This window comes from Heterodontus francisci, chromosome 30 (assembly GCF_036365525.1).
Source record: "Heterodontus francisci isolate sHetFra1 chromosome 30, sHetFra1.hap1, whole genome shotgun sequence".
In the NCBI taxonomy this organism is placed as follows: Eukaryota; Metazoa; Chordata; class Chondrichthyes; order Heterodontiformes; family Heterodontidae; genus Heterodontus; species Heterodontus francisci.
The window spans coordinates 41,630,330-41,646,819 of NC_090400.1; the positions used below are offsets into that span (position 1 = coordinate 41,630,330).

At 42.0% G+C, this 16,490-nt stretch overlaps 1 protein-coding gene across 1 annotated transcript in view; it reads left to right on the top strand.

Moving 5' to 3' along the window:
• Positions 1-5,797, top strand: part of pipox (pipecolic acid oxidase) — a 76,158-nt gene extending 70,361 nt beyond the window's left edge. The window contains exon 8 of the mRNA XM_068010408.1: positions 3,237-5,797. Within this exon, the coding sequence (XP_067866509.1) occupies positions 3,237-3,367 (131 nt within the window). The 3' untranslated portion in view covers positions 3,368-5,797. The remainder of the gene's footprint in view (positions 1-3,236) is intronic.
• The last annotated feature ends 10,693 nt before the right edge of the window (positions 5,798-16,490 follow it).

A 16,490-nucleotide genomic window follows, 5' to 3' on the forward strand; every position in this document is an offset into this window, starting at 1 on the left:
ATGACGGGCCGCCCCCCCCTCCCCCCTTTTTATGTTTAGTTATTTTTTCTTTTTTTCTTTTCTCTTTTTTATTTGGTTATTTTATTTTAGGTTTTTCCAGTTTGTTTAGTTTGTTTCCACTGAGCTTACCCACTGTTTTTTTTTAATGTGTTTTTTTATGTTTGCGCTTGGAGTGCTCTGTGCTTTACAGTCATTCACACCCTGTCTGTACTAATGCTTTGTCTTTCATCACACCATTAACATACCGTTCGCCTTTGTTCCATGACATTCTGGTCGGTTATCCTCTGTGACCCTGTCCTATCAACACCTTCTCTTTTGTTATCTCATGGCCAACCCCTGCTTTACTTGCTTAAAGCCTTTTACATTTCTAATATTTGTCAGTTCTGAAGGGTCTCTGACCTGAAATGTTAACTTTGCTTCTCTCTGCACAGATGCTGCCAGACCTGCTGAGTATTTCCAGCATTTCTTGTTTTTATTTCAGATTTCCAGCATCTGCAGTATTTTGCTTTTATAAAAAGTTCATAACATGCTCAAACATTCAAACTCCATTAGCTGACAAAAATTGTTCAAAAGAGGAAGTATTTTAACTGAATTTTCAACCTTTCAATGGAAAAAGAAATCCATTCTTCATAAACAATCTTTGTTGACAGAAAGGAAAACAAATAAACCACCACTTCTGGTATTTACAAGTCTGTTAAGTCAGAGGTCTCAGGTAACTGAACATGTCTAGTTGTTAATATTTTAAATCAAACCTACCTGACATTAATCTTTGATAATTCAATCCCCGGTATCTTTGAAAGTCTTCTGGAGAAAACAGAGAAACTGACTAATCATGAGGTCACTCCCATCTCGTTCAACTCAAAGCCTACTCATGCATGCTGGAAACTTCTTCAGCCTGCACATGCTCAGACTGTAGAGCTAGGGTTGGACATCTGCAACTTTTCAAAGATAAAATTTTCCAGTTGAAGCTTAGGTTTTATGAGATGGGCTGAGGCCTTAAAGTAAAAGCTTTTGAGGAAGACATTAGAATACAAATAATACAATTTGTAGCTGATCTATGGTAAGAGATTAAATTATTCTTCTCCCATTAGCCAGAATATGTGGGTCTATATTTCTTTCCTCTGACCTGTTCTAGAAGGCAGTTCTATGGACTGTGGACACCTCTAAATAGGCTCTTTTCATGGTTGAACCCAGATAGTGAATGTGCAGCTATTTGATTGGAGATGGTGGAAACAAGTTTAATTCCATCTACATCCACACACTTTGTACTCACCCTGGAAAATGTTCATGAGTAGGAACTCAAAGGTGGACTTGAGGACCTGCCTCTTCAGCCTGCCCCTGTTGGCAGAATACAGATGTTAGTCTGTGATACCGACACAACCAAAACAGAAGCAGAAGAACTGAATTTATCCTTCACAGCCCTCATTGCCTACTAGCTGAGACCAGCTCAGAAGAATTTTAAAAAAGACATTATTATTTATATAAGTTATACCAAATAGCTATTAGTAAGTTGAAAAGCTGCAGCTAGAATGCTGCTGTGTATCTACACATTAGTGGTTTGAGAATCATTTAGGAGGACAGTCTGATACCATATGTCTTTAACAACACTGGAGTGTAGCTCCTTGGCGGTATTTTGGTGGGTTTAACAAAATGTTCCTTGTTGGTCCTTCCAGGCATTTTAGAAACTGAAGCAGAGTCCTTTGTTTAAATGTTTTGCCTATGCTGTCGAAACTTAAAACATTTATTGAAATGAAGCACAGCATTTAGTGTAAGTGTGGGTATATGTATGCACAGCTCTCTCCTGGCAGCCAGAGTGCGATTTGTAATGAGAATAGAATGGAGTCATGCTGGCTGCAAATTGCACTGTCTACATAATAGTCTCTGATCTGTACCACAATGTAACTACAGCCTAAGATAGTAATCTGATTTGAGACCTCGACTGATGCTCAAACTTCACTGTTACAATCTATGACTCACTGCCTGCCAAATGTATTACACACCAAACATATTACATGCCAAACCAATTACACACCAATCTTTTGTCATTTTCCGGCACCATGAAGTACATCTTTATTCCAACTTGTTAAGGTTGGCTAATTTGATACTTTTTAAATTCATTTAGTGCTGGCAGTATATTTTAGCGTGAAGAACAGAGTTGAGTTCTGAAGCGGTTCTGAACCTAAATTAAAGATCTTCAAATTTTCCCCAAGTATGTCCAAGTTCAGGTCAATTCACACAGGGTGATTTTCACCCTATCTGCCTGGTGAAAAACAGGCAGATGTTCAGCTAAAATGGGGCATAGTAGGTTTCAGTCTTGGCTCAGTTGTTCGCAGTCTTGCCTCTAAGTCAGAAGATTGTAGGTTCAAGTCCCACTCCAGGACCTGAGTTTAAAAATTGTGACTGCCATCTCCATGCAGTACATAGGGAGTGCGACACTGTATGGAGGCGCTGTCTTTTGGGTAAGACTTTAAACCGAGGCCCCCTTCTGCTCTTTCAGGTAAACATTAAAGACTCCATGGCATTATTCAAAGAAGAGAATGGGGATTCTTTCAATGCCTTGGTCAATATTTATCCCTCAACCAATACCCACACAGATAATCGTCTTTTATTTCATTGCTGTTTGTGGGAGCTTGCAAGGTGTAAATTGATTGCCACGTTTCATACATTATAACACTTCAAAGGTACATCATTGGCTGTAAAGCACTTGATGTCCCAAATTTGTGCATGTCTTTTTGTAAAATAGCCACAATTACCTGCCCAAAGCCAGTAGCAGCTCCTTTCAAAATACAGATCAGGGTCGGATGACAATCCTTGGGTCCAATCTGCAATTTTAACTCAGGTCTGAGTGGGGAAGCCTCTGTGGCTTTTCTGCTCTGCTGAAGAGTTGGACTCTGCTCAGAACAGATCCAAACGAGTAAGATTTCTGGCTTTCTGTTGCAGGGACAGAAGGAGCAGGAATCCTGGGTGGGTGTATTTGAATTGGAGGACAGCAAGCAGCTCTGAGGATAATTTCCACCATTTACTCTCTCTAGAATGGCAGCTTCATTGAGTTTAATAGTTCAGTGAAATGAACAAGAGCACCATGGAAACATTGATTTGATATTTATTGCATGTAATGGGGGTAATTCTTGTGAGACAGTTGCTAGTAAATTATTGGAATATATTCATTACCTAAATTTTGAATCAGAAGTAGGAACTTTCAACTCCTTTATTATGAATCATTTTTTATTTTTCAGGCCATGGTTTCAAGCTTGCCCCTGTGGTTGGAAAGGTCCTCTGTGAACTCAGCATTGGAAAGAAACCATCCTATGATCTTTCTCCCTTCAAAATTCAGCGTTTCCGTTTAACCTTAAAATCTTTGCTGTAGGGCAACAGTGCGAAGAAATGAAGATTTGAATAATACTTTACACTAAGTGAAAGTGACATCTAAATTATTTGGTCACGGAAAATAATAATGCCCAGAATAGATTTTGTTGAGGAGGCAGAAGGTACACACAGTTCCTTTCAACATCTTGAAAAGACAGGAAAATCTGCAACCGGTTATCTTAAAAAGGTTGTATTAAAGTGGCTGAAATTTAACCCATATTCTGAACAAGATAACTGAGAGCTGGTAATGTCAGAATCGTTTATGGACATTTTATTGTTTGAAGGAAAAGGACAGGTGAGCTTAGCACAGTGTAAGAAGGTTTTCATCTGCAGTGTCCTGATAAAAATCAGCAGTAGTCCACAGAATGACCTGAAGGGCAGGTTACTGTGTATCAAAGATAATTAACTCCAGCAACTGAAATTGAACTTTGATCTATTAATTCTTTTAAATTCTGAAACTTCAGTTTAGCAACAGTGCCAAGAAATGAAGATTTGAATAATACTTTACACAGTCAGAAGAAAATAGCCTCAATTCTCTGCCGCAGATGCGTAAGCAATTTATGGATGAAGTTATTGGAGTGCCATTTTCTCTTGTACTTATTAAAAACAAGCTATTTTTTTTTATTATTTAGAGATACAGCACTGAAACAGGCCCTTCGGCCCACCGAGTCTGTGCCGACCAACAACCACCCATTTACACTAACCCTACAGTAATCCCATATGCCCTACCACCTACCTACACTAGGGGCAATTTATAACAGCCAATTTACCTGTCACTTGCAAGTCTTTGGCATGTGGGAGGAAACCAGAGCACCCGGAGGAAACCCACACAGACACAGGGAGAACTTGCAATTCCACACAGGCAGTACCCAGAATTGAACCCGGGTCCCTGGAGCTGTGAGGCTGCGGTGCTAACCACTGCGCCACTGTGCCGCCCATGAAGCAAATTTTCACTGAGTGCATGGTTAATGTTAGAACTGGTGTTACAATTAGGTCAAGAGGGCTTGAAGGGCTCCCCTCTTTTCCTTCTCCTTGTTTGACTGCAACATGGTTTTCTTTTTGAAAGTGAACGTACTTGCCATTCAGTGAGTGCCTCACTATTTATGTGCTATGATCATAAAAGAACCAATTGGACAGGTTTACTTAAGTTTAACAAAGAGATTAGCTTTATTGTACCTAAACTGATCTAAGTAAAATAATAAACTACACTCCAACTTTCACATACACACACAATCGAGGGTTACATGCACACACAAATAGGTTACAGAGTGGGGAAGGATAGATTGGATGGATTAGAGTCTGGAGCAATTAAAAAGGGCTATACAGTCTGTGGAGTTTGATGACTTGGTTGTCCTCCAGGTGAACTCAGTGGTCCTGAAACTTCCACCTTGTAGTGGCGGTCAGCAGATTCACGGTTTTCTGGGAGAACAGCAATGCAGATGGCTTCCTTCAAGGGATCTCTGTTTGCAGTAACAATAGACTTAGGCGGTCACAGCCAGCAGGCAAGGTTAGAAACTTGCCAGGTGGACTGGGGGGAGAGAGAGAGAGAGGGGGACCCCACTTGGATCTCTTCTGATCATTGCTTGTCTGCTGCAGAGAGAAAAATGTCAGCTTAAAACACACAGATGGTGGACCTGTCACATGATGGCTCAATATATACCTCCTCCTGCTACTTAATTAGTTCATGTCTAGGACTTCCCTTCTCTCCATCAGGATCCCATTGTTTAATGTCCCAAGATTGCCTTTAATGTCTTGTTAATGGCGACTGGTCAGGTGAGGCACTCCAAACTTCTCACGTCATTGTTCTGGAGGGGACTGGCCAGACATCCCGACTCCCTCTCAATTCAGTGGAATGCAATGGATTTTGGTGCAAATTTCGGTGGCCATTTTAGCTGCTAGCAGTCACCTTTTAAAAAAAAATTCAGGTTTCCAGCCGATGGATTAAAGAAATCATCATTCGGCATAGCACGTGTTTGTGACACTGGAAAGTTACTTCTCATTGGGATGTTTTCTGTTGTACAACTTACTTTCTCCCCTTCTCTTCCTGTGATTTCCCTATGCTTTATGCCATTTTCAGCTAAGTCAGCAGGCAGCTGACCCTGTTACGCTGCTCAATAATTGGCTGCTAGGTGTAACATAGAATGACTGTGTTATGATTGAGGCGGGAGGAGTGCACTATCTTTCTCTAGGTCTCCACAGGTCACAAAATATATTTAAATGTGTACCCAGTTACCGATGCAGCCAATTATATACTCTCTCTATTTTAGTTTCAGAATAAAATCCACAAGATTTCTTTAATAAACAAAAGTATTAATTTATTATAAAACAAGATTTAATCAATAAAGATGCAAAGCTTTAACACACAGTTTAAAATATGACAGTAAATATATATATTCCCTTCTAAATACCCAACACACACACACACACACACACACACAGGAAAAATAAAGATGCTTTGGCCAAAGTACTTGTTAATTATTGAAGAAAAAGGGTAAGATATTTTATGTTCCAGATGGCATACAGTCTGGCATCCAAGTACAAGTAGACGAATCACTGGGATCTTTTCAGAAGCAGTTCATTTGGGAGATGTCGAGAGAATGTCTTCCAAAAGCTTCTCAGGAGAAATGCAGTATCAGGCATCACACCTATCATACACTGGCTGTTTTTGCAGAGTTTCTCAGAGAAGTGGAGAAAAGATGAGCGGGGTGTTTCTTTCAGCAGGCTACAAATTCAACTGACCCCAAATAGTATTCAAAAATGAAACCCACTCTTGAGCACCATAAATCTTGACATATCATTTCTCTTGTAAATGATTCCCATAGTCAGAAGGCAGCTGCTGTTTACTTAGCTGAAGATATGTGACATCCAGTAAATGTTTTTAAACAGAGTCCTTCCAGTGACCCTTTAAAAAACACATCCATGGAATCCCTTCAGTCTCAAATGAATCCATCTCCACAATTCTAAAACACAAGTCCTCAAAAAACATTAAGTAATGGAAGCACTTCCATAATACTATCCCTCAAAAAATTGATGACAATCCTTCCTCTCTGTGAGGAAACATCTGGCCGATGCTTGATGTCTCCCAACAAATTAAAAAATGGTCAACATTGATGTCGGACCACGTAGAGAGTTACAAGCATGGGCCTGTATTCTGGCATTCTGTAGTACAGCATGTTAGCCATTCAGTGCATACCACTGTGATTGATCTTCCATGCAAGACAAGTCAGGGTTTCACATAATGACCACTTGGTCAGTTGCTGATGTAATGATAGGTACTTGATAGATTAAATTGGCTGGGGTGAGGCTTCTGATTGTTACCCATTCTATGGATAAGGTGAGTGCACAAAGAAATTTTAGATTTTGGGTCCTGATTCTCTAAAATAGTAAGTAACACATGGGGATATTCTGAACACATCTCTGAGGAAAGTGGAGTAGTGAAAGGTAGGTGAGCTACCTGCAGAGTATCTTTGCTACAGTGAGTACAGCAATGTTAAGCAACCTTGCAGCTTATCCAAATCAACATCAACTTATATTTGTTAAAGTGCCTTTAATGTAATAAAATGTCACAAGGTACTTTACAGGTCCAAAAACAAAATATGACACCAAGCCACATAAGGAGATATTAGGTCAGATGACCAAAAGCTTGGTCAAAGAGGTAGGTTTTAAGGAGTGTCTTAAAGGAGGAAAGTGAGGTAGAGAGGTAAAGAGGTGTATGGAGGGAATTCCAGAGCTTGGGGCCCAGTTAACTGAAAGCATGGTCACCAATGGTGCAGTGATTAAAATCAGGGATGCACAAGAGGCCAGAATTAGACGAGTGCAGATATCTAAGAGGAGATTACAGAGATAGGGAGGGGCAAGGCCATGGAGGGATTTGAAAACAAGGATAAGAACTTTAAAATTAAGACATTGACCAGGCGCCAATGTAGGTCAGTGAACACAAGGGTGACTGTGCAAACAGGCCTTGTTGCTAGTTAAGCCATGGACAACAGAGTTTTGGATGACCTCATGTTTGTGGAGAGTATATTGTGGGATACCAGCCTGGAGTGCATTGGAATGGCTGAGTCTAGAGGTAACAAAGGCACAAATGAGCATTTCAGCAGATGAGCTGAGTCAGGGGTGAAGTCGAGCGATGTTACAGAGGTGGAAATATGTGGTCTTGTGATGGCATATGAAATCGGAAGCTCATATCAGCGGAAAATGTGACTCCAAGGTTGCGAACAGACTGGCTTAATCGCAGACTGTTGCCAGGGAGAGGGATGGAGTCAGTAGCTATATAACGGAGTTTGGAAAGGGGACCGAAAACAATGGCTTCAGTCTTCCCAATATTTAATTGGCGTAAATTTCTTCTCATCCAATACTGGATGTCAGATAAACAGTCTGATAATTTTGCAACAGTGGAGGAGTCGAGAAAAGTGTTGGTGGGATAGAGCTGGTGTTTTTTTCATTCTTTCGTGGGATGTGGGCACTAGCCCAGTATTTATTGCCCATCCCGAATTGCCCTTAAAAAGGCAGTGAGCTGCCTCCTTGAACTGCTGCAGTCCTTGAGGTGTAGGTACATCAAATGTGCTGTTAGGAAGCGAGTTCCAGATTTTTGACCCAGCGACAGTGAAGGAATGGCAATATAGTTCCAAGTCAGGATGGTATGTGGCCTGGAGGGTAACTTGCAGGTGGTGGTCTTCCTATGCATTTGCTGCCCTTGTCCTTCTAGGTGATAGAGTTTGCAGGTTTGGAAGGTGCTGTCGAAGGAGTCTTGGTGAGTTGCTGCAGTGCATCTTGTAAATGGTACACACTGCTACCACTGTGCATCATTGGTGAAGGGAGTTAATGTTGAAGGTGGTGAATGGGGTGCTGATCAAGAAGGCTACTTAGTCCTGGATGGTGTCGAGATTCTTGAGTGTTGTTGGAGCTGCACCCATTCAGGCAAGTGGAGAGTATTCCATCACACTTGTGCCTTGTAGATGGCAGACAGGCACTGGGGAGATAGGAGGTGAGTTACTTGCCACAGAATTCCCAGCCTCTGACCTGCTCTTGTAGCCACAACATTTATGTGGCTGGTCCAGTTCAGTTTCTGGTCAATGATGACCCCCCAGGATGTTGATGTGGGGGAATAGCTTAGTCAGCATACATGTGAAAACTATCATTGTGCTTTTGGATGATGTCCTCAAGGGCCAGCATGCAGATGAGTGTCATGAAGACCCCCACCTGCCAAGAATGAGGCATATTAATTAAGTCATATGAACATTAATTTTAAACTGCTGCTGGGGTGAAGAAATGACTTGTTTAAAGAGATCACCAGACATTTGGCTGGAAAACATTTGCATACTAAGAGACAGCACTTGGAGAGACAAAACTGTTCACTGATTCAATTAACAGAGATTGGTCTGGGCAATGGTGATCCATATCTTGTCGGTGTAAGAGACAGCACTACATCAGCCACCCCCCCCACCATCCCCACCCCCACAAACAAAGCTTTGAAATCCACGAGCCGCAGGAGCGGTTGTTCCCAAATAAAGGGGTGGTCACATGGCTAACCTACTGGCCAACTTGGAGTTTTGAATTGTGCTCACAGGACAGTTTGAAGACAGACTGCAGATTGCAACTGAACCTGGAACAAGAGAGCCTCTCTCCTGGCTGGCTCTCTCTCATTTTCTCACAAACTTCCAGACCCACTGAAGTCACTTAAATCTCAAGAGAGAAAAGACTCTGACATCGAAACAAGTTAAAGCATACACTGGGCCCCAATGAACAGCAAGACTTGCTGGCAACCAAAGGCACATTGAACTCAATGGACTGTAATTATTGCCTCAAACTTTTCTCTTTTATTCTTTCTACTTTTTCTGTCTCTATCTGCGTGTGTGTTTATCGCAAATGCATGCTAGCATGGTCGCGTCGCATATTTGTAGTCGTTAACTGGATTAGAATTTAAGGTTAATAAACTTCCACCTTTCTTGTTCAAATCTAAGAAAGTCTGTCTGATTGATTTTGTTGCCTTACAATTGGAAAGCAGTGAACAAAGATTCACTGAGAGGGAGCTAAAAACAGTGTTTTTAAAATTAAACCCTGTTACGGTGAAACCAGGCAAAGGCTGAGAGGGAACCGCGAGACCCCTTTCTCATCTGGTCAGACCAGAAATTTGGGGACTGTCGTCCTGGATTTGACCCACAGACAAATGAGGCAATTGGAAGTGGGAAGCCAAATTGATCCCAATCAAAAATAAAAAAGATTTTAATGCAAGTTTTTTTGTGGTTGTGTGTGCTTGAATACTAACACGTCTGTGACTGAAGCCAATAGCTCCTCAAGCCAGGGTGAAGTAACCTGGGATAAGTTAAAAGCATTGTCTATGTAGGAGTTGAGTAAAATGGCTCAGCAGTGTGGGATCACTGTCCATGCCAAGGCTAGGAAGTCTGAACTCCGAAGACTAGTGGCCAACCATTTTTCCTTTGAATCTGAAGAAGCAGAAACAGGGTTAGAAGTAGACCCCGACAGGGTATTGCTAGCAAAGATACTATTGGAACAGAGGAAATTTGAATTAGAAGACAGGGAAAGAGAAAGAGAGACAGGAGAGAGAGAATGAAAGAGACTTCCAGAAGGAATGTGAAGAAAAATAGAAAGAGGAGAGAGAGAAAGCAAGAGAGGAGAGTGAGAAATAAAGAATCTTTCAGAAGGAATGTGAAGAAAGAGAGCTGAGGTGGCTTGAGTTAACTAGGGGGTGACAGAGTAACCCTAGTGAAAGCATGGCCAATATGGAGGAGTGTAATTCAGGACTGGGTACAGAATTTTTAAAACTTTCTCAATTGATCCCAAAATTCAATGAAGGAGACATGGAAGCATTTTTTGTGTCTTTTGAAAAACTGGCAAGGCAGTTAAAGTGGCCAGCTGAGGCTTGGACTCGACTGCTACATGGCAAGCTAACCAGAAAAGCCCATGAGGTTTATTCCCTGTTGCCAGATGAGAGTTCATTCAATTATGAACTGACAAAAAATGCCATCCTCGAGGCATATAAGTTAGTACCGGAAGCCTATTGACGAAAGTTTAGAAACCTCAAGAAGAAAGCTGATCAAAATACCTGAAGTTTGAGAGAAATAGGCTTTTGACCAGTGGCTGAGGGCTCTTAAAGTACAGCTCAGCTATGAAAATCTCAGAGAGGTAATTTTGCTTGAAGAATTTAAAAACTCTCTCCCACTCTCCATAAAGACACATGTAGAGAAACAGAAGGTTCATAGAGCCCGGCAAGCAGCTGTTCTGGCCGATGAGTTTGCTTTCATTTATAAATCGGTTTCCCAGGGGTAAACATTTCCTAATCACCCCCACAAATCTGAAAAAGACAGAGGGTGGGAAGGTGATAGGAGCCCAAGCAGTCCTGGGAGAGAAAGAAAATCAGGAGAAACAGAAGGTCGTCCTCCAGCCAAAAAAGGAAGATGCTGTGAGTAGGAGTGATACCTGGAGACCTGTGTGCTTCCATTGTAATAAAGCAGGGCATTTAAGAGCTGACTGCTGGAAACTAAAGGGAAAACCTGTACGGTTAATCAGGGCACACCCACTCAGTGAAGACTGGAACCTGTTGGAAAGCACAGCAAAACAAGCTGTGGCTTTAACTGCAGTAAGAGTGAGACCCAGAAAGCTTACCGCGGGAAAAATTAATAGGATTCCTGAAGGTTATCAGGGTTTTGTGAATAAAGGGAGAGTAACCCCATACCCCTTGGGTGGGGCAAGAAAGCCCACAGTAACTGCACTGCACAGTGGCGCAGTGGTTAGCACCGCAGCCTCACAGCTCCAGGGACCCGGGTTCGATTCCGGGTACTGCCTGTGTGGAGTTTGCAAGTTCTCCCTGTGTCTGCGTGGGTTTTCTCCGGGTGCTCCGGTTTCCTCCCACAAGCCAAAAGACTTGCAGGTTGATAGGTAAATTGGCCATTATAAATTGTCACTAGTATAGGTAGGTGGTAGGGAACTATAGGGACAGGTGGGGATGTTTGGTAGGAATATGGGATTAGTGTAGGATTAGTATAAATGGGTGGTTGATGTTCGGCACAGACTCGGTGGGCCGAAGGGCCTGTTTCAGTGCTGTATCTCTAATCTAATCTAATCTAATCTAATTCTCAGGGACACAGGGGCCTCTCGATCCCTTTTACTGGGAAAAGGCCTGACCTTTCCCCCAGAGAGTGCAGTGAACACCAGAATGGTGGTGAATGGTATTGGAGGGCAGTGTATGCCTGTACCTGTACACTGGGTGCACCTGGAGTGTGACCTAGTTTCGGGACCGGTGACCATAGGGATTGTCCCTACTTTGCCTATGGGCGGGGTTGACCAGCTCCTAGGTAATGATCTGTGGGGGTGAAGGTGGTAGCTTCCCCAGTCGTGAAAGAAAGACCGCAGGAGGTCAGAGAGACAGGGCAGTGGCAGGAGATGGTCTCCTGCAGTTTCCCTGAATGTGTAATGAATGGAGCCATGATCAAACCAGCTCCCCCAGAGGAGACTGAATTGGCACTGCAGGTAGATGACCATGAGGTCTGTCTACCTGAGACTTTCTTTGGGAAGTTAGAAAATCCAGGGAATGAGGTAAATGGATCCTCCCTAGCTGAGACTCAGCGAGCTGACCCAGTATTGAGAGAGTTAGCACAGGCTGCCCAATCTGAAATTGAAGCAGAGGGAGTCCCTGATTGCTACTATTTAATGAATGAGGTACTGATGAGGAAGTGGAGTTCTCCTCACAGACCTGAGGGCAAGGAGTGGACTGTGGTTCACCAGTTAGTGGTGTCGCAGAGGTACCGGAGAGAAATATTATGAAAGAAACTACAGTGGCTGTACATGTCGGTATACGAAGAACCAAAGCCTGCATAAGACAGCAGTTTGACTGGCCAAAACTCCACAAACATGTGGTGGAGTACTGTAGGAGTTGCTACATGTGCCAGGTTGAGGGGGAATCTTAACCTACAGTGAAATCTGCACCCCTAAGTCCTGTATCGGTGTTTGGGGGGCCCTCCAGCAGAGGGCTGGTGAGTTGTGGGGGACTTCTTCCAAGAAAAAAAGGAGACAGGCAGATACAGGGCTGGCAAAAGGTTGGAGGAGAGGGGGGAGGAAGGGACCAAGAGGGCAGGTTGGAGGAGGTCCAGGAGGAATCCCGGATGAAGGCCTCGCTCTCTGGTCGACCAGCCCTGAAGTGTTTGGGGGGTGTTGTACCCTACATCCTCCTGTGTGGATGCAGACACTAGGGGCATCCCATCAGAGTTGCTAGGAGCATTTACAGGAACCTGCAGAGATAGGGAGGGTCCTCAGGAGGGCAGAGGAACTGCGAGGGTGAAGCCTCACCCAGTCTAGATGCTGCAGGGGAGTGCAGTAGAATCTGAACAAATACCTGCAAGCAGGAGTGTCCCAGAGGACAAAGGGAGGATTAGCAAGGAATCCTCCCCCACAGTCACGAGAGGGGGGAACCAACCATCCCCTAGCATGAGGAGCCCTTGCATGACTCATCAAAGCACTGAAAGAGAGTTCAACGTAGAACCATCCACTGCTGACACCCATGAGTGAAACTCCCACTTAGGGCTAATTAAATCTAACCCTCCCTCTGCACATATTACAAGAACAAAGACACCTTCGGCAGTCATGGAAATGTGCAAACTGAAAAAACCACATGTTTAATGGGATGCCAAAAAGGGCCATTTAAAGCAGCACTGCTACCAAGAAAAGACAGACTGTAACAACTGTTAGGATTTCTGAATGAATGAGAGAGATACATGTGTGTTTTCTTGTACCTATCTTCTTTCTAGTCCCTTTTAATGAAATGTTTTTTAAAAAAAAATTGCATTTCATTCCACTGGGTGTGGAGGTGTCATGAAGACCCCCAACTGCTAAGAATGAGGCATATTAATTTTATCATATGAACATTAATTTTAAACTGTTACTGGAGTGAAGAAATGACTTGTTTAAAGAGATCACCAGACATTTGGCTGGAGAACATTTGCATACTAAGAGACAGTGCTTGGAGAGACAAAAGAACTGCTCACTGATTCAATTCACAGAGATTGGTCTGGGCAATGGTGATCCACATCTTGTCGGTGTAAGAGAGAGCACTACAAACCACACCCCCCCTCCCCCCAACCCCACACCAGGAGCTTTGAAATCCACGAGCCGTGGGAGCGGTTGTTCCCAAATAAGGGGTTGGTCACATGACTAACCTACTGGCCAACTTGGAGTTTTGAATTGTGGTCACAGGACAGTTTGAAGACATACTGCAGATTGTAACCGAACCTGGAACGAGAGAGCCTCTCTCCTGGCTGGCTGTCTCTCTCGCTTTCTCACAAACCTCTGGACCCACTGAAGTCGCTTAAACCTCAAGAGAGAAAAGACTCTGACATCGAAACAAGTTAAAGTGTGAACTGGGCCTCAATGAACAGCAAGACCTACCGGCAACCAAAGACACATTGAACTCAATGGACTGTAATTACAACCCAGCTATTGCCTCAAACTTTTCTCTTTCATTCTTTCTACTTTTTCTGTCTCTACCTGCGTGTGTGTTTATCGCCATGGTCGCATTGTGCATTCATAGTCGTTAACTGGATTAGAGTTTAAGGTTAATAAACTCCCATCTTTCTTGTTTAAATCTAAGAAAATCTGTCTAATTGATTCATTTGCCTTACAACTGGAAAGCAATGAACAAGGATTCACTGAGGGGGGAGCTAAAAACACAATGCTTTTAAAATTAAACCCTGTTACGGTTAAAACAGGCAAAAGCTGAGAGGAAACCCCTGGACCCCTTTCTCACCTGTCGTAACAATGAGAAATAGGTTTTCTGATGAAATGCTGATTCTGATTAATTTTTTCTTTCACCAATAGAGGAAAGGCTGTGTCAAGTACCCTATTTATAGAAACCTGTGAACAAAAATCAGAGATTTCCTCACAGCATAGAGAAGTCCATCATTTTGAAAAAAGCAGGGGAGGAGGTGATCAGCTTCTGTGATGTCATTGTAACTGACAAAATAACCAAGAACACACGGAAAATCATGTGTTCATTAATAAATCCTTCAATCCATCATTAACGTTGGTTTATATTAGTTCAGAAGACTCAAAGTGGCTGATTACAGATGCACTAAGATGCAGTGTTTATTTTTAAAGCACTAGATTTCCCATGATACTGCTTAATAGGTCCCAGGATTGTGTCTTATAAGATCAGAATTATTATATCATATATTATACAATGAAATGGTGCTTTGTGTGCATTGATGTCCCTTTAAGGCTGTAAGGTCTAATTGCTGAAGTCAATTAGAAGCTAATTGTTCTTAGGCAGTTAGGTCAATTAGAGCTCAGACTGGTGGAAACGACTGACTCTTTAAGTTAATTAGAAGCTCATGTTGGTTGGAAATTATCCCTGTAGATTGTAAAATAATGGGCTTTTTATAAAAATGTGATACAGACATGTGAATATGATGGATGCACAGATTTTCATTCTGGATTTAAATGGCTTAGTAGCCAAGAAGTTTTCTTTGTTGTACATGACTAAGCATTTACATAGTGCTCCTTTTTTGATTCAGTTGAATGGCAAATTTATGTACTCTGCCCCCATTCAGAATGAAACTGGAGAACACCTCCTACACAAAAGCTTTCTTTTCAGTTGCCTCTGAATAAGAACTATATAATTTCTCAATCAGAGAGAAATGTGAACTTTCTTAAATAGCTCCCTTTGTAATTTAGGCTTATATAATAGCTCCACTAGAATACCCTTCTCCATCAATGGAAAAGTCTGCCCAAGGCCGACTTTTGCTATAGCAAACAAAACCAATTTTGTAGAGCACCTCTTCATTATTCTTATTCAGTAATATAAATTTAAAATCACCTTTTCCACATGGAATAAGAATTTTGTACTTTAGGTATAAATTCTCCACAATTATAAAAGTGCATTTGCTCATTTGTTTTGATAACCTGGGATTCTATAAATGAAAGTAACTATTTAAATATGGTGCTTTTTAGACTGGGCAAACATTTGTTATACAAATCATTCATAAGCCTGCAGTTAGCACATTTTGTCCAGATTTAGATACCCTACTTTGAAAATATATGAAAATGCTGGATAGGAAGCAGAAGAGATTCAGTTCGATGTTACCAAAGATAAGAAATGTTAATTACAAAGGGAGACTACAAAAGGCTAAGATAGAGATGTTCAAAATTATGAAGGATTTTGATAAGTTCAATAGGCAAACAAGTTAGCAAGTAACTAGAGGAAATATATTTAAGATCACCACAAAAAGTTTGGGAGATTCTTATCCTTCCCTTCCCCCACTCCCACAGAGGGATATTAGGATATGGAATCTGAGGTAGTCAAAAATGCCTTTGTCAGCATTCTCCACCTCGATAGGCAAAAAAGTCACTTTTTTCTTTAAAATAGAACCAGTTTTGAAACTGCTCACTTTACAAAGGGGTTGGACCCAGATTTGCTTGTAGTCCTCCAGAAATATGGTAAGATTTGTGAGTTATTGGATTTACTGGCTGGAACATTGTCACTGTACGATTTGTTTTCCTTTTTGTCTCCATCAGTTTACAACTGAACAATTTATTGCAAAACTAGTGCACCTTAGGCCAATTTAAAGTTCTATGATGAAATTTAGGAAAAAAACCTTACAGCGGTTTTTGTGGAGTGTACAGTGTAGCAGTTCCACTTTCAAACTGACATGGCTTGCTGGGATAGAACTGAAGCAAAAATAGAAGTACCTGGGGTTCACGCAGAGGAAACCATCCACAAGTGACAGGAAAGCAATCAAAAAAGTGAAAGCCAAGACGTTTGGAATAATGGTCTGTGCAACCGTTTTGGTTTTTTTCTGTCCAGCCTTAAAGTAAACTACATATAATGAAAAGTCAATTGTTGCAAAAGAGAGACATGTTGTCGAAGCTTTTTGTCTTGCACTCATCAGGACAATATGCAAGAATACCAATGTAAGGGAAAATAATACATATACTGCATAAGAGAGTGCTGATTGGTTGGCAAGTGAACTCTGATTGGTAGAGGCGTTGCCATGGAGAATGCACCAGTTTACAGTGACTGACAGTTAACTGGCAAGCTTTGGTTGAAATTTAAACTCGGCAGCTTGACTGTGATTGGTCAAGGCATTGCCCTGAGGAATGAATCAACGAATCGC